Raw genomic sequence first — 22,003 nt, forward strand, 5'->3', positions numbered from 1 at the left:
AGCAAGCTCAACGCCGCCATTTCCCAACCAGAACCTTAAAATAGTGGTTCCCCACCATCAACTGTTGTCTACCAAAGAGGGAGGCGATTGAGACGCTTTCTTCCAACCCCGCGGCGATCGAAACTACACCGGTGACCCGGTTATCACTTCCAGAAGAGAAGCAACGCTTTTGTCGTGGCAAAGATGTGCTCTTCCGGTTGGTGGGCGGAAAAGGCTATAGCTCTTAACTAGGGAGGAGACGCTACATACCAAACGTTCTAATAAGTTCATATGAGAATCTTTACTCCGATCGCAAGTTCAACAATAAAAAGGCATTTCGCAGCCGCGATTTGTACGGTTGAAAAATGGGAAAACCTTATGGGAGCAAAGATGTCCGGCTTGCCTTTGCCGCTACCGTGGTGATGAAGGGATCTATTGGCATTGAGAAGACGCTAAGTGAGAATCTTCACTAAAAGTACAATAAGGAATAGGTCTCGGGTTCGGTTCTATTGATGGTAATGGTAATAAATATTCATTCCCCGGCGCTCCGGTAATGCTTCGCTCTCCTCCTCGCCACCGGTTCCATTGCTCTTGGTCGATAGCTCTCAATGTTTTTCTCGCTCAACAGCGGATGGATATGTATGAACAAGTTGTCACTTGAAGTAGGAAGCGAAAGTGGCACAGGTTTCAATCCAAGTAGAGAGCACCCACCCTCGCCGGGCAGCTATGTTATCTTTCGCTAAGTCTAGCTATTAAGGCGGGATAAGCACTTAGAACGGTAAAGTGGCATCGCATCTCATCAGCAAATATAACACTTCTCGCTTCAAAACCTCACTTACTCAAGTAGGGACGATCCATGACAATCGGGATCGGGAACTTCACGATCTATGTGAGCTCCTTTTGGTCCCCCCACCCGTGGTCGGTTGACTCGACACTTATTGGTGCCCGCCATCGGCCGATTTTAGCTTAGAAATGAAAATCCGGCACTTTGAGAGCGAAAGCAAAACCAATGGAGAATCAAATCTTCGCTTTGCAAAAGTGTCAACTTATACGGGTTAGTAGATTGCCATCCAATCCAATTCCACTACTTATTCAGAGTCGGCAAGTTCCCGAACGTGATCCTCATATGGGGTATCGGGTTTCTAATTTTGTACGCATGCAATTAAGAAGGAGAAGGTAGATTATGAGTGATGTGATAAGAGTATAGTTATTCGCAGTATATGTACTATTAGTGCGAGACTCATTGCTTGGCCTTCCGTTGAATATTATCACTCACCAATGAAACGTGTTATTAATACCACCACCCCTTTGCCTCAAAAGCTAGCGTTGAAGATTCGATCACCCTAAAACAATTCTTGTGCTTTTAGTATCGAATCAGGTCGTGGATAATTGTCCCCACTAAGGTTTCTTAGTCATAGTCGAAGAATAAATAAGATTATTGCCCCTTCCTTTAGTTGTTGAGACACCACCTTGGTAAATTGGCACGATATGAGATGCCCCGTAGCGGATCAATGCAAAACGGTAACTCCCGGGATGCTTATGCCTTTAATCTATAGTTGGTGTTTCCTACTCCTCTCTCTTTCGGTGGGGTAAAAAAGCACATCTATCGCTCATAGTGGATCTCCCCGACGCCCTACCGTTACCACCCCTTTAGAACCGCCCTCGGCCTCGCTAGCATCACTACGATTGTCGTTGTTCCATTCCAAGTCCTCCCGCAGGGACTCCCATGAAAGATATGAATCTACTAAATCGACCCTTATACCTTGCCTCACGGGACGTTGCACTTGATGCTTTCATTGCCTATCAAGACTCTCTACGACATAGCAACTTCGGCGATACGCTTTAAAGAAGTTGTTCAGAGTCTCGCGATGATTTGTTTTCGCCGGATTTCACTTCAACTTACCCTCGCATAGCCCAAGAACTGGGTGGAATTGAACCAATATCCGGTGGAACCTCTTTGGCAACAACGATACTTATTATTGGAATCGAACTGTAGTTCACTTGGATGCCTTTATTCAATTGGATGCCCGGTCTCGCTAGCATCACTACGATTGTCAAACACATTCGTTAAAAGTAACCAAGAAATTATGATATAATTCTAAACACTAACCACAAACAAAAACTCTCCTTAAAAATTCAAAATTTCCAAAATTCTCACACACGATAGATAGAAAAAAAAAAAATCATACCTTTCAAATAAAATTTTACAATAATGTAATGCCTCGTGCTTTTCTCTCGATTCCAACTGAAACCAATGAACAACAACTAGTAAATTCCCAATAATCAACAAAACCCGATTTTGTTTCAAGCGGGGAATCAAGACGTAATATATAATGGATTGGTTTGTAAACGAGATTGGATCGAGATGATAATTAGATCGAGATGATAATATCAAACCGGATTGGATTGAGATAATGATTTTGAGGAAAAGAATTTCAATTTTAGGGCTCTTGAAATGCGCGTGAGAGAGAGCAGAGAGAGAGAAAGAAAGTTATGTTTTATATTTCACCAAAATAATAGATAGCGATTTTTTTTTTGTTTCCCTCTTTTCAAATTTTTGAGTTTTTAATTTGTAACACTTTTCCAACGATTTTTAAGCATTGGCAATTAAATCCGGAAAATTCACCCAAATAAAGTAACGTTTTACAACATTACCAACGCTTATTTAACGTTGGCAACTTACTAACGGTAAATAACCGTTGCAAAGCAAAAAAAGTGCATGTTGTAAATATCCTATTATGGTGTAGTGCACCCATATGTGGTTAAGGTACGTACAATATATACATTAATGAAAATGATCGATCTAATGTGGATAATAATCAACAGATGATTGATCACTATAATCAACAGAGGATTGATTATAACTCTCAAATATATGCGACGCCACCTTCTTTTGAAACCAAAGCATCTATGTTTTGTATCAGTAAATCGAAGTCATCTTGACTCTTGATGAGGCTAAGACGCACATAACGACTTTCAGCATTAAAGGTGCTACCCCCACGGCCGATGATACTAGCTGTTTTCAGGACTGCATTGCAATCTTGATCTTTCGCTCTTTCACACTTTATCCATGCATAGGCTGCAGAAGGCCATGAATAAGTTAGCAAACTCTTCCAGCAAAAAAATGGTTATCAATTTATCCAGGAAAATAAAGGTTTCGTTTATTTTTACCCTTCTTCGCAAGAATGAATCAGATTTCAGACAGAAATCTAATTCATAACCATTCTGACAGTATATACTAGCGCAAAATTGTGCAAGTTGCAGAGACACATAAGAAAATTGGAGAAGCCTAGTAAAACTATTACCTGGTGATGGTCCTGTGAAATTTTGAAAATAATTGCAATATTGAGGCTCAAGTTTCTGAAGAGAGAAACGTTTTGATGTTGAGAAACTTCTGCTTATTCTTTCCCACCTATTTCTCATTGTTTTGGGTCCAAATTCAAATAGGTCCTTTCCATTTTCCTTCAACACCACTTTCAAAAGCTTCAATGCTCTCAATTGAGTGTCTCGAGAAACACTCTTGGTACTCAGGCTAATGTACATTTGCATTCTCTTGTATATGTTCTCATCCCTTACCAAAGCCCACCTGCATCAAGTCAAGCATTCAGCATTTCAGCGCTTGTCTTAATTTTTACAATGAATTTCATATAACGAAAGTGCACCCTCACATTGCTTTCCTTTCTTTAATGATGAGGGTGTACCCTTGGTACATGACTAAGAAAGTAAGAATAAGTTGGAACTAAACCAGTTATCATGCTAGAACAGTGAAAATCTATATCAATGAAATAACAGCTTGAGAATTACCCAAATCGGCTCCCCAGCATGGCCTGTAAGTTTGGATAGTGTGAAAATCATGAGGTCTTCATCTGCTGCAGTTTGGATTGCTGAGAAATGAGGCCAGTAGTATGCATGATCAAAAATTGTTTTGGAAGATGGCCCTTTAAGAACTTGCTTCATTAGTCTACCATCAGGGTTGTTTGGTGAAGTGACAAACTCAACGAATGTGCCAGAGGAATCTGATCTGTTTTTCCATAATGATGCATCTCCTTGCCATTTGAATTCCATAGAATTGAAATATTTTGTTTGCGCTTCATAAAGCTGTTAAACATATATACAATAAAAGGGGTAAGTATATGCAAATGTAAAAAATGATACACACCAGGATGGATTAGGCCAGGGGAGTACCTTATACATAAATTAGCGTGTTAATTTTTTCTCTGTAAACGTGCTTAAATCACATCGTGTTCCAAGTGTTTGTTTTGCCAACGTGTAAAAACAAAAAAAATAAAAATAAAGAAATTTAGGAGTACAAACCGGGTAAAAAGGGATAGATGCTACAATGTTTGCAGGTGAAGGTGAATCATCAAGAGAAAGCCCAAATAATGCTGCATTAAGAAGTTGTGTTGATCCAGCACCAAACAGAATGAACCTTCCATCCGTCACTGCATTTCCGATGACTGCATGAAGTTGTCGAATGTGCTTTTCCAACTCCTCAGAAATGGACGAGTAATCATCAAAGCGATAACTCATTCGATGCCAACCTGCCACCACAACTGCACTACTTGCTGCATGTTGCATCCAGAATGGCTCCAAAAATAAAGGATCCCCACTACATTATACACACACACAAAAAATGTAACTTACAGTAACTTACATTTCCAAACATCAGAAAGTCGCACCAAAAGAAAGAGACCGTGTGTAGTTTTTCGCATCTAGTTAATGCCATATATATGCCACAACTTAGTCAGTTAGTTTGATGTCACTCGTTACTGGAATAGAGACTTGATTAATTAGCAATAACAACTGACTTATTAATGTGAACTATTGATCGACTTTAACAAGATAATAAGATATCATTACCAGGTCAATGTCAATATAATTAAAGGTGTGAAATCTGAAAATTAGAAACTTCATGAGCCAAGATTATTCATCACAATTCTTTTTCGCCAAAAGCAGAGTTGGTCTTAAATTGCCACTCTGTCAATTTGCGTGAAACCTATACAAGAACTTGCCTCTTCAGGGCTTCAGCCTTCAGGCATACCCGATAAAATTAGTATTATCATTGTAAATTACCCATTTTGCTACAGTTAATTTTATTATTACTACTACTGCAAAACTATATCTAAAACAATAATCATTATAATAATGCAGGTTTTATGATAAATCTCCCTGCCCCCGGTAAAAAGTTCCTTAAAAAACCCCTGACAAACCCATAAAAATCCCCTAAACCCATAAAACCCTCTTGTTTTTAGAAAAAAATCACAAAGACAAAAATACCCCCATACTATCTTCTTCTTTCCTCCATTTTCAACAAGAGAACTCCAATTTTTTTCTATTTGCATAGAAATCACTTGAACATAATACAAAATGAAAGAAGATTAACATCATATCATAATAAAATTAAATGAGAAAAGGGTAGATGTGACATTGAAGGCTGTAGATATGGTTTTTTATTACAATTTCGAGATTGAAAACAATTTGAAGATGATATCATTTTAAAAACTTGTTCCAATCATGATTTCGAGATGCAAAAATAAAAAAACAAACTTCCACATATCTATGAAAAATCAATTTCGCATAGCAAAATAATTTTACATAAATTTTTTAGTATGCAAATTTATTTTTACATAATGATGTTTCTCTGCAAATCTCATCACTATGTAAATATGTTTTTACATAGAAATTTTACTATGTAAATTTGTTTTTAAGTAGTGATTGTTCTATGCGAATTTATTTTTACATATTGATTTTCCTATTTTTCTTCTTCATCTATTCTGAACAAATTGGCTCCCGTCACTATGTAAAATTGTTTTTGCATACAAATTTGAGTATGCAAATTTATTTTTATATAGTGATTTTTCTATACAAATCCAATCATTATGTAATTTTGTTTTTGCATAGAAATTCCACTATGCAAATTTATACATAGTGAATTTTATTCTTGCATAAATAAATTTACATAGTTAATTTCCATTCACAGCACTGAAAAAGAAAAACCCATCGAAAAATAAAAACTAAATAACAAAAAGTCAATTACAAAAAAAATGGAGTCATGCATAATTGCATATCCAACACCTTGCACAAATTTATATATAAATATCACAAACCCATACAAAATTGAATTAAAAAGAAATTAAAAGAAGATTCCTCCTCCTCCAATTTAAATTTTCCTTCAAAAAAATAAGTTAAAACGATGGATTCATTGATTCAAGCTCAAATCTTTCAACGTTTAAAACTCCTCTCTAGCTCAAAACAAATCTAATTTTATATTTAAAAGAAGCTAATTTCAGACAACACTTCTCAAAATCTAACAACTTGATTGAAATGGGTTTTCTCCAAAGCATAAAAGAGGAAGGGAAAAAATTAGAAAAATGAGAAAAAGACTGATTTCTTTCCTAGTATAAAAAACACAGAGGTTATTTGGATAGCCACATGAATAATAAGAAGGTTATATTTATATGTAACCGGATTGGAATGAGGGGGCTCAGGCCCATTTCTTGTATAATAATGATACTAATAAGTAATAACAGTAAGTAGTAATATGTAATGATGACAATAATAAGAATCTTGTTGTTGGATCTTTGTGGTGTTTATGTGTATCTGAGAGAAGAGAGAGGTTACCTATCAGCATCTGCTAGGCACTCTGTTAAGACTTCAGAGCAATCTTTGCCACCATAACATGAATTACACTCACATATAGGTTCACCTTGAAAGGGTATTCCGTCTAAGTATGCACGCCCATGACCAGAACAAGAAATAGATGCAACAAGTTCAGCTTCTCTTGCTGCTGCTTTGCTCCAACTAAGTTCTGTATCTTTATCAACAAAGTGATTAAAAAGGAAAAACAGATTGATCAAAATAGATAAAACTAAAACTAGAACAAACTTGAAGCCATGGATCTTAGCCATGACTTCTTTGTCTTCTCTCCCTTTCCGTCTCCTCAGAATTCCTAATGTACCCTGTACACCATGTCCTTACGTAACGTATTCAGATTTTTTTAATAATCTCGTTTTCATTGTTTATATTTTAAATTGTCAGTCTTTGTCACTGAAGGAAAAATCTATCTATAATTTTCAAGATACTGTAGCGAATTGCAAATTAAAATACCTGATCGATTGGGAAACACTTCATTATAGGATCATTTAATTTGACGGGTTACTAGGTTCTACACCGTTTTTCATGTGTCATGTTGATCATGCAAAATCACAGATTCAGATGAGCGTACCGGGTACAAAAAGTATATGAGTAAGCATTTAGAAAAGCAAAATCCTCCCTAACAATAACCTGCATCAATTATATATGTGGTCTCATAAGTGATAATTCATAACCACTAGTGTCCTTCTGTCTGATACCTGGAAAATAAAAGTGTCATGAATAGGTGAATCCGTCAATAATCAATTTTTGGGTCATGGGTTAAAACATGTAGATCGAAATGGGAAGAAAACAAAGCAAAGAATATTCATCCGGCCGATTAGTGAATTTGATTGGTGACGCTCTATTATCTATGAATGTCACTCAGCCACTCATCCAGCAGAGCCGTCTTTAAATATGACACAGAATTCATGAGTGATTTTTTCCTCCCAGCGGTGGTTCCTCCCAGCACTCCAAGGAGATTTTGACTCCTACACATCTCATTTTTTCTAAAAAAAAAAAAAAAAAAAAAAAAAAAAAAAAAATTAAATTACATGCACAAAATCTTCAAAATTTTCAATTTTACTAGTTTGTCCCTTATAAAATAAATAAAAATAAGAAATAAAGAAAATATAAAGTGGAATCAACCAACAAACGTGTGTATTTCTTTTTCATCTTCTTCTTGCAAAAACGTGTTAATAATAATAATATCATCTTCCTGTTAGCTTGTTCTTAATGCATCTATTGTGTTTTTCATATTTTGATTACCATTTTTTGTTTTGTTTCTTTTTTCTTTTTATTTATTTTTAATTATTAGTTATGATTTATAAGGGACAAATTTGAGAATTTTGAAAATTTTGTGCGAGATGTAACTACTTGTGAAAAAAATGAAACATGTGTGGCTGATAATTCCCTTGGAGCACTTGGAGGAACCAACGGTGAGAGCAAAAAATCACCCAGAATTCATTGGTGTTCCATACTTCCATGTGACGTAATGAACTTTCAATCAATAAACCAAAATAAAATAAAATAAAAGTCATCTCTTGCTATTTTGTTAATTTAATGAATAAATTATAATTATGATCTTTGCATTCTTACTAAAAGAAAGACCTAGTCCATGTTCACACAGCAAATAGGACTATTCAGAAGAAGATGAGATAAGTAGAATTGACCAAAAAATGTAAACAAACTAGTCCAATATTAGCTAGTTTGGTCATGGGAGCAAGTCGTGGTAAAACACCAAAAAAAATATTAGGAGAGATTACACTACCTCTGCTATGCAGTATGCCCTTAACTCTGTTCTACTACTTTTAGATCAATCCATGAAGAACAAAAGAAAATTTGAGGCTAAGGAAGAGTTTTTCATGAGAAATGGATCACTTCTCTTGGAGAAACAGATTTCGGCTTATGGAGGCAAAGGTACTGCTATCAGGATATTTACTGCAGAAGAACTTAGGAAAGCAACTTCCAATTATGACGAAAGCTTGATTCACTCTAGAATCCTATCTACTGTGTATAAAGGCAATCTAGATGGTCGTCTGGTCGCGGTAAAAACTCCAGAAGGAATCGGAGTCAGTAGTTATATAATAGATTTTTTTCTAAATCAAGCTGTGACTCAAATTCAATTCCATCATAAACATGTGGTAAAGCTCTTGGGATGTTGCATAGAGACTGAGGTTCCAATACTAGTTCAAGAGTTCATTCCCAGTGGTTCCCTTTTGAATTGTATAACAAGCAATTCAGTACCATTTTATGGTCTCATCGCTTAAGAATTGCTGCTGAGATTGCTGATGCAGTGACTTTTCTACATTGTGCGAAGTCAAACCCAGTTATCCACAGGGACATAAGACCAAATAATATTTTGCTTGATGAAAACTATGTCGCTAAGTTATCAAACTTTGGGTTCTCAGTAGTGCTTCCGTCTGGGAAAACAGGTACTGAATTTGGTGTCGAGGGAATAAACGGGTATATTGATCCAGAGTACAATGAAACTTCCCGGTTAAGTGTAAAGTGTGATGTCTACAGCTTTGGGGTAGTTCTAATTGAGCTTCTGTACTGGAAGGTAATCGAAAGTCAATCCTTTTCTGAACTGGATATGGTTAAAGATTTCATGCTTTCCATGGAATGTGGGGATATTCATCAGATATTTGATCACAGTAGTATAGGCTAAGGAGAGAGAGCTCAAACTTCGAGCATTCAGAACTCTTGCTTCAAATGTATAAGATTCGAAGGAGTTGAAAGGCCGACTATGATGGAAGTGGCAAAGGAGCTAAGAAGAATAAAAGGCATTATAGGTTATCATGGAAATTAAGACTACTTCATGTGTAGAACTTACAGTGATGGTGAGGCTGTTAGTCTGTTACAGAGCTGTTCTTCTGAGCAGTCATGCTGTACCAGCATTTTCTTTGCAGAAGTGGATTTACGTGTGATTGATTGCACAATTTTTTAAAGAATAGAGTAGCAAGAATCATGCGAGTGGAATCACAAAGGAAGAACAATGGCAACATTAACATTTTGAGATAGAGGTAAAAATAATTCTTGTCCACTCTATTGTTTTTTATGGTATAAAATCATTTGAACCAGTAAATTCACCAGAATAGTTAAACTCTGCATTCTGCAAAATCGACTGTTTTTTTTGGGTGATTATAGGCATTCAATCAAAGTTCTGCTTAAACTTGAAGAGCTTCATTTGTTAACTAAGGTTCAATATGGACTCGGTTAAGTCTACTTGCTGCAGCCAATTGGTGTTCATTTAGATTATAGCTCATTCAGAAGATCTATCCAGTAAGTAGCACCATATATATATTGGAACACCATGAACTAAATTACTAAATTTCACTTAGTGAAAAGCAGCATAATATTACTACATTTTCCTAATCGACATTGTACTTGTAAAAGTAGATATCAGACTCAAGCTTGTAATATATTAACTTGGTTCCATTAGAAATTTTCTTGAAATGAATCTTGAAATTGGAAGGATGGACGTTTTTCAGCATTTTGTTCCTTAGTTTGGATTTTGGAATCAATAGTAAATCTAGTTTATACTGAACGTCGGAAAACTGTTATACAGGGTGGTTTCGTAGCATTGAGATCATTAGACTGACTTAGTCATCTCTCCATGTCGCCTCAATGTTTCACCTTCCCAATTCTCGCTCATCCCCCACGGTAAGACCATCATATCCACCCCTTCACAATTCTTTCAGGGGTGAACTAGTGTTACCCCCCACTAGATGAGCCAATTAGGATTTTGCCAAAATCTCATCCTGGGCTGATATACTAGGTCGTAGCTCAGTGGGGAAGAAGAACCTCAGTTATATCAAACCAACTATGGTGGATGGGAAGGCCATTGTCCATGTCCAGTCCAACCAATTTGAGCATGTTAAGAAGAAATACGAAAATCTTGTGGTGGGGAGCTTTGTTGGGAAGAAACCAGGCTTCATGTATGTCAAGGAAATGGTTACGCGTACATGGCGACTGAAGAACAAGTTTACTATGAAAACTTATGGGGATACCATGTTCACCTTTGAATTTCAGACGGAGGAAGATCGGGAGTCTGTGTTGGACAAAGGGAGCTTCCACATCGCCAGCCAACTGTTTGTAGTTAGGCCTTGGAAGCTATTTGTGGAGGCCGATGCAAAAGAGCTTAAAACCATTCCCATCTGGGTCATCCTGAAAAACTTCCCGTTGGAAATGTGGGACTCCAGAGGGTTCAGTAAGGTGGCAAGTGCGTTAGGCATTCCAATGTTCACCGACAAGCCGACAGAGGAAATGACTAGAACCACCTATGCAAGGCTGTGTGTGGACGTAGATGTGGATTGCACGTTCCCAACAGAGATACCAGTGGTGGTAGACCAAGTAAGGGCCTTTAACATACCAGTTGAGTACAATTGGAGACCACCGATCTGCTCCCACTGCAAAGTTTTTGGGCATAGCGATGCTAAGTGTGCCAAGATAGGGAGAAAAGCTACAGACCAACCACAAGTATGGCTCAAAAGGAAAGAGCAACAGGAGCAAAGTGCACAGCAGGGCACAATGAGTGGGAAAGAACAATGTACTGGGACTGATACAGAAGCAGTACAAGTGAAAGACACAGAGGCAGCAACAGAGACAGAGCAAGGGGATGGGTCAGAGGAAAGGGCTAGCCATGAGGAAGGATGGGAAACCCCGAAACGAAGCCATAAGGTAAGAGCCAGAACAGGGCACAGGGTGCCCGAGAGAGGTACTACAAGTGGTAGTGCAGAAAAGGGAAAGGCAGTGGAAGGTGACCCAAAGGGACTGACCACAGGAAGTACAACAGAGCACCAACGGGATAATCCAAGGGACAGAGCAACAAGTGCTCGGGAGGGTAGGCCAGCGACCGCTGTTACAATCCTCAAATCAGCTAGTAGCACTGGCAGTACACAAAAGATGGGAGTGAAAGACCATCCAAAGCCCAACCAGTTACCCCTTAATCGTTTTAAATGATGAATATGGCATGTTGGAACATGAGGGGGTTCAATATGGGGTTTAAGCACATGGAAGTGAAGGAAATGATCAGGAAGTTTGATATTAGACTATTCGGGTTGCTGGACACTAGAGTAAAGCAACAAAATGTGGATGTTATTAGACATAAAGTGGTACCAGGCTGGGAATTAATCCATAATTATCAGTTGAATGACACAGGAAAGATTTGGATATGCTATGATCCAACTTCGTGTACAGTTATGAATGTGACAAGGGAACTGCAGTACATCAGCCTCGACATAGCAATGAATGATGGGAAAGCATTAGTGATTACTGTGATATATGCAAGTACTGATTGCAGAGTTAGGAGGAAGGTGTGGAATGACTTGATAGACATGTCTAACAGAATTCAAGTGCCGTGGATTGTGATGGGGGACTTCAATTCCATCATGAACTCACAAGAAAAGGTGGGGGGTATAGCAGTAAGGCCGAGCCAGTTTGCGGAGTTAATGGACTGCACATCTATTGCTGGGTTAGTTGACCTACGATTCAAGGGCAATTACCTAACCTGGAATAATAAGCAAGATAACAGGGTGTGGTGTAAGCTAGACAGGGTCATGGTGAATGCAGAATGGGTAGATGAATGCAACGACTACGAGTCTGAGTTTATGAAACCTGTGGGCTTAACCTCGATCATTCACCGATGGTAGTATACTCCCTAACACAGAAGAACAAGCGGAAAAAATCATTCAGGTACTTTAACTTTTGGTCCAAGGAAGAGGGTTATATGGCGCTCATACAGAGAGCATGGGATACCCCAGTGGTGGGGAACCCGATGTATATCCTCATGAAAAAGCTGAAAGTAACTAAGGGGGCCCTCATTGCATGGAATAAAGATAGAGTAGGTGATGTGGTGATCAGACTGGAAAAGGATAAACAGCGCATGAATGAGGTACAGGAGAAACTTCAACAGCGGCCGCTGGATGCACTACTTATTTAGGAAGAGAGGGCTGCCATCACTGGGTTTGTGCGAGCATCAATGCATGACGAGGCATTCCACAAGCAGAAATCCCGAGACCAAGTCATTGTCCTAGGGGATGACAACACCGCCTACTTCTTCAAGTCCATCCAGACCCGAAGAATGATGAACAAAATCACCTGCCTCAAGGATATAAATGGGAGGGCTCTTGAGGATACCAAGAGATTGGAAAAGAATGTGTAGAGTACTACCGAACCTATACCGGTCACCCTCAACACCTTGGACTTCTCGGCGTTTGAGGGTATTCATAGGACTCGATTGGAATGGATCCGAGAGAAATTAGAAGCCGAGGGTGACAAGAGATGAGATTGTAGAAGCCCCATCAAGGATTGACAAGCTGACAAAGTCCGGGATGGGTTTGGATCCCACTTTTCAAATCTGCTTGGCGAATTGTGGGTGATGACCGTCAAAGCAATCAAAACTTCTTTGTGTCGTATTTGACTTCTAAGTGAGGTAAACTCTACATGTGTTACTCTAGTGCCAAAGAATCTGAGTCCAGTGTCCCTGAGTGACTACAGACCAATAGCTTGCTGCAGTGTAGTTTACAAATGCATTATGAAAATAATGACGGCCAGAATGAAAGACATTATGCCCATAATAGTGTCTCCATGCCAATCTGCTTTCATCTCGGGGAAGAAGCATACAAGATAGTATCTTGTTGTCCCCATGAGCTTTTTACACAACTACCACGAGAGATGAGAACCCACCAAGGATGGCCGCAAAGATAGACTTGAGGAAAGCATATGACTCGGTGCGGTGGGAAGCAGTGGAATTTGCACTGAACAGAGTCGGAATCCCTACGAGGTTTGTGGCATGGGTTATGGCATGTATTCAGGATGCTCACTACTCCATCATGATTAATGGTGCCCCACATGGGTATTTCAGGGGTAAGCGAGGCATCCGTCAGGGAGACCCCTTGTCGCCATATCTCTTCGTGCTTGTTATGGAGATGTTCTCAGAACTTATGATACACAGTGTCACAGTGGGGGATTACAAACTACATCACAGATGCCAGAACCCAGTGATAACCCACTTATCATTTGCGGATGACCTCATTGCCTTTATGCATGGCGATCTCATTACAGTCATGACGCTCAGGGATACTCTCAAACGGTTTAGTGGCTGTACAGGGCTTGAAGCTAATGTACAGAAGAGTCAATTATTTTGCAGGGAATGGATCGAGAGGCTTTGTGAGGAGGCAAGGCAGGTCATACTGATTCCCCACAAGGCACCCTACCAGTGAAATACTTAGGGCTCCCTCTCATCACTACCCGATTGACTTATACAGACTGTATGCCTCTGTTGGAAAAGGTTACTAGACGCATCCAGAGTTGGAAGGGAAAATTTCTTTCCTATCTTTGGAAAATTTACAACCGCTTTAAGTCGGTGGTCAACAACTTAAGCATTTTCTGGTTAGCAGCCTTCATCTTACCTAAAAGAGCTATTGATGAACTGAATAGAATGTGCAGGAATTTTTTATGGGTAGGACCTGACGGAGGCACATCCCATGCACTCATCAGCTGGGAGGATGTGTGCTACCCATACGAGGAAGGTGGGCTTGGAATCCGAAGCTTAGCAATCGCTAATCGGGCTGCGAACTTAAGGCACATATGGCATATAGTAAGCAAGAAAGACACTCTGTGGGTACACTGGATACAAAACAACGATAAAGTGGGCTTAAACTTTGGCAGCTGAAAATCCCTGGTGATTGTTCCTGGAGCTGGCGCCACATTTTGAAAGACCGAGATGAAGCGAGGGCCATCGCCACACATCTGATAGGGGATGGGGAAGGTACAAGCCTGTGGTACGACCCTTGGCACCCAGTGGGGATCTTGGCAGAAAAATTTGACATGAGGTTCTTCTATGACTCGGCATGTAACAGGAGAGCTAAGGTATCAAGGTTTATAGAGGATGGGCACTGGCAAATACCACGCCGATTCAAAAGATACTATCCAGAATTAGTGCAAGGCATCGAAGAAGAGGTGAACATCCATTCGGGTGAAGACGAAGTGATCTGGACAGTTACAGAAAGGGGAGATTACGAGATGAAGGACACATATGAAAGCATCAGAACTGTCAAACAAAGCACCCAGTGGCACCACATAGTCTGGTTTCGCAACAAAATACCCAGATACTCATTTATAACTTGGTTAGCGATGAGGAGAGGGTTGAAAACACTGCAAAAACTGAAGGAATGGAAGGTGGTGGCTAATGATGGATGTGTACTATGCAATAGGACTGCGGAAACAGAGGAACACCGTTTCTTTACTTGCAGCTATGGCGAGAGATATGGGAAAGGCTAATAGCAAAATTTGGGTATCAAAGAGGGATAGAAACCACTTGGCAAAGGTGAACTGGATTTGGATAGCATAAAAACTAGAGGGAAAGGAGGCTACCAAGATGTGTTGAAAGGCACGTTCACAGGGATACATTTATTGGACTGGAAAGAGAGGAACAACAGATGTTTGAACACAAGTTTGGCGACGCAGCATGATAATGAATGCAACTAATCATAAATGAAATTAAGGTTAAGGTCCAAGCAATGGAGGTTAAAATGGAGGAGGGGCCGAAAAGGAGAGGTTCGAACAACCGTGGCGAGAAGCAAATAGAGGGACTCAAAGATAAAAAATCAAATGCAAGTGGCGAAAGCGAGGGAAGGCAATCACACTCTAAACTCTGATGGGAGTGTGAAAGGAACACAGGGACTGTGGGCAGCAGTAATACGAGATAGCAATGGGCTTGTAGTGGCAGCAGCCCATGGGCATTCAGCATACAACAACATAGCGATGGTGGAATTGCAAGGGGTAGAGCAAGGGCTTGTTCTAGCCTTAGCGCACAATGTCAGAAGGGTAGAAGCGCAGACAGACTCCTCCAATGTGGAAGCATTCCTAAACACGAAGAGATACCCCTGGCAGGCGAGAAAATTGATAAAAAACATAGAAGCAATGCAAAGTCGCCTCACTTTCTTCTCCATAAACCACATATATCGAGAGACAAACCAACTTGCAGACGCACTCATTGCGAACTGCCCAAATGTAACATTTGTCGAACTTGTACCTAGTTCCTTTGCAGAGGATGTAAGGAAAATAGCCTATGATGATGCCATAGGAAGAGAGTATGAGAGATGTAACTGAAAGCTTCTTTTGTTAATGAAAAGGGGTAGGGGACCTCTAAAACAACCTCGCTTACCAACCAAAAAAAAAAAAATTAGGATTTTGCCTCCACTAGATTGGAAATTAGGGTCTTCCCCCTAAACACACGGTCAATTTGGTTTGACCATTAATTTTCAAATCAAACAACTGAAAATGACATAAATGCCCCCACCTGATTAATTTGGTTTTAAAATTTTCTTTTTGAAAACAATGAGGGTATTTGTGTAATTTTCAATTATTTGACTTAAAAATTAACGGTCAAACTAAGTTGAACGTGTGTTTAGGGAGAGACCCTAATTTCCCATCTAGTGGGTAGAAATCCTAATGGGCTCATCTAGTTGGGATAATACTAGTTAACTCTTCTTTCGGAGAAGATGAAACGACCAACTGACAAAAACATAAAAACTCACTGATAAGATCATTGGCATATATTAGTCTCCCTTTTACTGACAATTTGGTGTACGACTTACTATAGAACCAGATTTATGAAATCATGAAATTGCTTTTCTTAGAGTAACAGTCTCACCAGCGAAAAATACTGCAACTAGGCTATAGACTGCAGGGCTTAAGAATGCAACAGATAACTATGGCAACAGTTTGATGCATTGTCCAATGAAATGGAGAACAAAGGTAACCCACAAACAGTACTCGTTAACCCAAGCCAGCGTATCAAGGAGCATTTACATAAACTGGGCACATTTTATGTGAGGACAAGGACAAAGAGCCCGCATACTGTCAAAAACAAAAGCTAAACCCCCAAATACACAAAACAAAATACGGTGAACCAATGACTTTTTTTTTTGTGTATTTAGGGAGAGACCCTAATTTCCATCAAGGGGAAAATCCTAATTGGGCTCATCTAGTGGGAGGGTAATACTTGTTAACCCAATAAACAACAAACAGTACACGCAACAAAACAAAACAAAGCACACCTAACGAAGGGATCATATTTGTCAGAAATCAAATTAATTTTTTTTAATAAAATGTTAAAAAATAGAAATCAGAATACGCAGTTGTGCGCCTGTACTAATTTACTACTATGCAGTGAGGGTGTGAACGGAGAGAGAGAGTGGAGAGGGAGGAGTGGAGAGATTGAGAGGGTGTGGAGAGGGACGAAGAGAAGAGATGAAGAATGAGGACACATAGAAACCAACCAAGTGACCTTTTGTACACATATCCCCTCAAGCGTTACGCTTCTCATTCTCCACTTGATTATTTTGTAGACTGATTGAGATTGGTGAATAGCCGAATAGGAGAACGGGGTCTCTGCCATTAAAGAGGGAAGGAAAGGTTCCTCGAACAAAGGTCAATCAAGAACCCTTGAAGCATTATGACTCAAGATCATAGCCGGCACCTGACAAAATTGTTTTGAGCTCCACAAGGGAAAGGTTTGCAATACAAGGACACGTTTAGGAACCAATTATCCACAAGAGAAACTTTTTTCCACGATTGAACCGAACGGGATGACAGAACTAGGAAACCACATGCACGTAATGGAACAGAACAATCCGACCATCTCCACAACAAAGAACAACAGAGGACAAGGAACCAGGTCAGAAACAAGGAACGACATCTGCATTTCATGCAAACTGCAACTAGTCACGAAAAATGGGAGCTTAATGGGAGCTTATTCCAGCAAAATGGCAATGCAAGGGATCAATGTGACTTATATCATCATAAGTTGTATGTTGTGTTCATATTGCAGATATCTTATCGCTATTGCCTAAAGGGCTCACAATTTCAATGTGTAAAAACCAGGTCTCAGGGTGCATGATTAGCGCGAAAGAAACCCAAGCATGCATCCAAAAAGACCAAAGAAGGTCAAATTGTAGCCTGCCAAAAGGTTAACATCGTTAAAAATGTTTCAAATAATAAAAAACTGGATACAACATTCTGTTGGGGTCCCTCACCATGTGACCAACAACTTAGTGGCATCGTTCAAATGAAGTCTGGACGGCATGGTGGCATCGCCCCTATGAGGGTTGAGCCATCTGGGTCGTTAGAAGCTAATTCGTCTGGAATTCGCTTTCTCGAACGATCTGCTCACATCATTCATAAGGAGCTTGAGCGATCTCATGGCGTCGTTTGTAAGGTGCTCGAGCAGTTTGCAGACATCATTAAGAGCCCATTCATTCGTCTGGAAGTTTAGCTTCCAATGATCTGCACACATCGGGATATGACATTTTGATATTGGCATGTCGGTTAGAACTGAAATTTCACAGACGCGTCGAAATTTCAGATTACTATAAAAACCAAAGTTAGGTTTTTAGTAATAAACTTCTTGAATAGAAACCTAATTTTGAGAGCAACCAAAATTTGAAATGAAACCTTTGCAAAGAGAAAATGCTTGTAAGGAGAGAAGAGAGATCTAGTAAGGTGGAGACACTTGAGAGGAGTGATTGTAATATTCCTTCCCACACTTATAAAATGATTAGCTCTTATGGAAATAGACATCATTGGCTGAACCACGGTACATCTTTGTGTTGTGGTATATTTTACTTTCTCTATATTTCTATTGCTTATTTTGTGATAGTTATATCCATAGTTTAGGATTGTGGTTGTTAATTGTAATGAAAGATTAGATTTTTTTTATTGGAGTAGTAGATTGTACAAGTGCAAGTTATCTTAGTGAGGATCGATTGGTATCATTTTCCCCAACAAGTAGTATCAGAGTCGTGGTTAGATTAATCACAGAAGATAGTTATTCAAATCTTGCCCAGAAAGTGTTTGATAAAATTCTTGAGAGGATGTTTGAGTTGAAATAACTTGTTAAGATGGACTATTCTATAAACACTCGCATGATTAGTCTAACTAGAGATAACTACGCTATTTGGAAAGCCAAGATGAAAGATTTGCTCTATTGCAAGGACTTGACATAACCCATTAAGAATGGAGGAGTAAAACGAGACGCAATTGCCGCAACTAAGTGGAGCAAGCTTGACAGAAAAGTTATTGGGTACATTCGACAGTAGATTGACGATAGTGTCTTCCACCATGTATCTCAAGAGACTACCGCTTTTGGCTTGTGGAAGAAACTCGAAGACCTCTATGAGAAGAAGTCAGCCGGAAACAAGGTACTACTCATTAAGAAGTTTGCTAACACGAGGTACAAAGAAGGTTCCTCAATGTCTGAGCATCTTAATGAAGTATAGAATACCATCAATCAGTTACATTTGATGAAGATTGATATGGGTGCGAAGATTGATATGGGTGACGAAGTTAAGGCTTTGTTACTATTAAACTCTCAACTCGACTGTTGGGAGACTTTAGTAGTTTCTCTTGGCGGAGTTGCTAAGGATGGAATCATTTTCATGGAGATGGCTACCGGGGCATTGTTGAATGAGGAGACAAGAAGGGGTTCACGGGCGACTCCTTTTACTCGAGATCTTTGTCACGAGATAAGCGGGGAGAGGTAAGAGCAGAAAACCATATCATTTTAGAGGTGATAATAGAAGCAAATCTAGGGGTGAAGCTAGAACTCCTTAGGTAGAGAGACAATATTACTATTGTGCCACCAAAGGTCACTTCAGGTATGAGTATAGAACACTGAAAAGGGATTAAAAGAATAACTGTGTACATGAAGACATGGTAAAGAGGATAGGAAGCACAGGCCGAGATACTACCTCACTAGTAGACGATGGTCTAGTGGGAATTGTGTCAAATTGTGATGAGTGCTATGTTAGTACCTCATGCCAGGATACAGAGTGGGTGATAGATACATGAGCATCCTATCACGTCACACCGCACAGGAGTTTTTTCACTACCTACAGCTGTGGTGAATTTGGTGAAGTAAAGATGGATAATAGTGGCGTCTCTAAGATTATAGGCATTAGGGATGCTCATGTAGAAACCAATGTCAGCTACACCTTGACACTCAAGGATGTAAAACATGTCCCTTACATTCAGCTAAGCCTAATTTACGTTGGAAAGTTAGATGATGATGACTTTCAAAACTCATTTGGTAACGGGGTATGAAAACTGAGTAGAGGTTTCATTGTAGTAGCCAAAGGGAAGAAAACTTGCTCACTTTACAAGACACATGCTAGTTTGTGTAAAGCAAAGTTGAATGCGATACAAGAAGAAGCTTCCTCCGAACTATGGCATAAGAGACTGTCATATGGGAGAAAAGCATAGAAGTTCTTGCCAAGCAAAAGGCCTTGCCAAACATCAAAAGTATGCATTTAAATAGATGTACTCATTATTTAGTTGGAAAGCAACACATGGTGTCTTTCCAAAGATTTTCTACTCACAGAAAAGAGAATGTCATTGAGCTAGTACACACATATTTATGTGGTCCTATGAAAGTGAAGTCCCACGGGGGAGCTTTGTACTTCTTGACTTTCATTGATGATGCATCAAGAAAGATATGGGCATATAGTCTGAAGACCAAAGATGAAGTTCTCAGTGTGTTCAAGACTTTCCATACTATGGTGGAAAGAGAGACATGTAAGCCTTTGAAGTGTATTCATTCAGATAATGGGGGAGAGTACATTAGGTCGTTTGAAGAGTATTGCAAGAGTCATGGGAGTCATCATGAGCAGACCATTCCCAAGACACCATAATAGAATGGTATAGCCGAGAGGATGAACCGTACCATTGTAGAGAGGATGAGATGCATATTGTCTCACTCTAAGTTATCCAAAAGTTACTGAGTAGAAGCAATGCGCACAGGCGTACATGTGATCAACCTATCGCCTTCGAAACCTCTAAATAATGATTATCCAGAGAGAGTATAGTCAGGAAGAGATGTTGATTATGGATACTTGAGGGTATTTGGGTGCAGATCATTTGTTCATATTCCCAAAGACGAGAGATCCAAGCTTGATGACAAAGCTAAGCAGTGCATTTTTCTGGGTTATGGGGATGAGAAGTTTGGCTACAAATTTTATGATCTGATCAACAAGAAGGTAATCCAAAGTCGAGATGTTGTGTTCTTGGAAAACCAAACAATAGCAGACTTTGAGAATGGTGAGAAGCTTGAAGCTTTCATTGATGATCTTGTTGACTTAGAACCAAAAGTTCCTACTGTGGAACGTGTAAAATACATTGAGAATGCAGATAACTATGGGTTTAAAGCTTATGATAATGATCCTATTGCTTATGATGGGATAGAGCATATTGATATAGAAGATGCAGATGAAGTGCATGAACCACCACCTGAGCAAATAGAAGTGCATCCTCCTGAATCACAAGAAGATGGGGTAAGGAGATCCGAAAGAGAAAGATAAGCTTCAACCAGGTATCCACCACATACGTATGTTTTACTATCTGATAGTGGAGAACCTATGTACTATCAAGAGGCTCTTGAAGGTACATACAAGGAGAAGTGGTTGAAGGCCATGCAAAATGAGATGAGTTCTTTGCATAAGAATCACATTTATGATTTAGTTGAGAAACTGAACGGAAGAAAAGTCCTCAAGAATAAATGAATCTTCAAAGTCGAGCATGAGGAGAATAATCCACATCCAAGGCACAAAGCTCGCCTTGTTGTGAAGGGATTCGGTCAAAAGAAAGGTATTGACTTTGATAAAATTCTCTCCTGTAGTTAAGATGACTTCTATCAGGGTAGTATTGGGTCTGAACACAAAGATGAACCTAGAGGTTGAGCAACTAAATGTCAAAACAACTTTTATTTATGGAGACCTTGAAGAAGATGTCTACATGGACCAGCCAGAGGGATTTGAGATCAAAGGCATGGAGCACCTGGTATGCAAGAGGCTGAAAAATAGCTTGTATGGGTTAAAGCAAGCACCGAGACAGTGGTACATGAAGTTTGAGTCATTTATGGTAAAACATGGATATAAAAGTCTACTTCCGATCATTATGTGTTTGTTTAGAACTTTCCAGATGGGGATTTCATAGTGCTCTTGTTGTATGTGGATGATATATTGATAGTTAGTCAGAACATTAACAAGATATCCAAGCTGAAGAAAGACTTGAGTAAGTCCTTTAAGATGAAAGATTTGGGTCAAGCAAAGCAGATACTTGGTATGCGGATCACTCATGACAGAAAAAGTGGGAAGTTGTGGCTTTCTCAAGAAAGCTACATTGAGAAGCGTGTTGAAAATATTCAACATGTATCGTTTAAGCTTAGTCGGTTTGTCCACTTGGTGGCCAATTCTGCATGACCAAAGATATGTGTTCAAAGGGTGAGCATGAGCGAAAAGAAATGCAAAAGATTCCTTATGCATCCATGATGCCGACTTGATGTATGCAATAGTGTGTACAATCTTTTTGGATATTCTTTTTCGCCCGTTGG

The 22,003-nt window shown here is 39.4% G+C and overlaps 1 protein-coding gene and 1 pseudogene across 3 annotated transcripts in view; one reads left to right on the top strand and one right to left on the bottom strand.

Annotated features, from left to right (window-relative positions):
• Positions 1-2,579: 2,579 nt before the first annotated feature.
• Positions 2,580-6,994, bottom strand: LOC147490613 (tryptophan aminotransferase-related protein 3-like). The gene is given in 6 exon segments (XM_086566864.1): positions 2,580-3,058; positions 3,285-3,565; positions 3,784-3,797; positions 3,799-4,077; positions 4,294-4,588; positions 6,601-6,994. Coding segments are annotated over 6 exon segments (1,368 nt in total). The 5' UTR covers positions 6,888-6,994; the 3' UTR covers positions 2,580-2,846.
• Positions 6,995-8,308: 1,314 nt separating this feature from the next.
• The window catches only part of LOC147490614 (putative wall-associated receptor kinase-like 16 pseudogene), a 61,425-nt pseudogene continuing 47,730 nt past the window's right edge, over positions 8,309-22,003 (top strand). Inside the window, exons 1-2 of one of the 2 annotated variants that reach the window (XR_015199277.1) lie at positions 8,309-9,635; positions 9,760-10,105. The product of XR_015199277.1 is annotated as a putative wall-associated receptor kinase-like 16 pseudogene, transcript variant X4 (transcript). Of the gene's footprint in view, positions 9,636-9,759; positions 10,106-22,003 lie in introns of those variants that run through there. The other variant, XR_015199278.1, reaches the window with a different exon arrangement.

This window comes from Coptis chinensis, chromosome 6 (assembly GCF_015680905.1).
Source record: "Coptis chinensis isolate HL-2020 chromosome 6, ASM1568090v1, whole genome shotgun sequence".
NCBI classification, from domain to species: Eukaryota; Viridiplantae; Streptophyta; class Magnoliopsida; order Ranunculales; family Ranunculaceae; genus Coptis; species Coptis chinensis.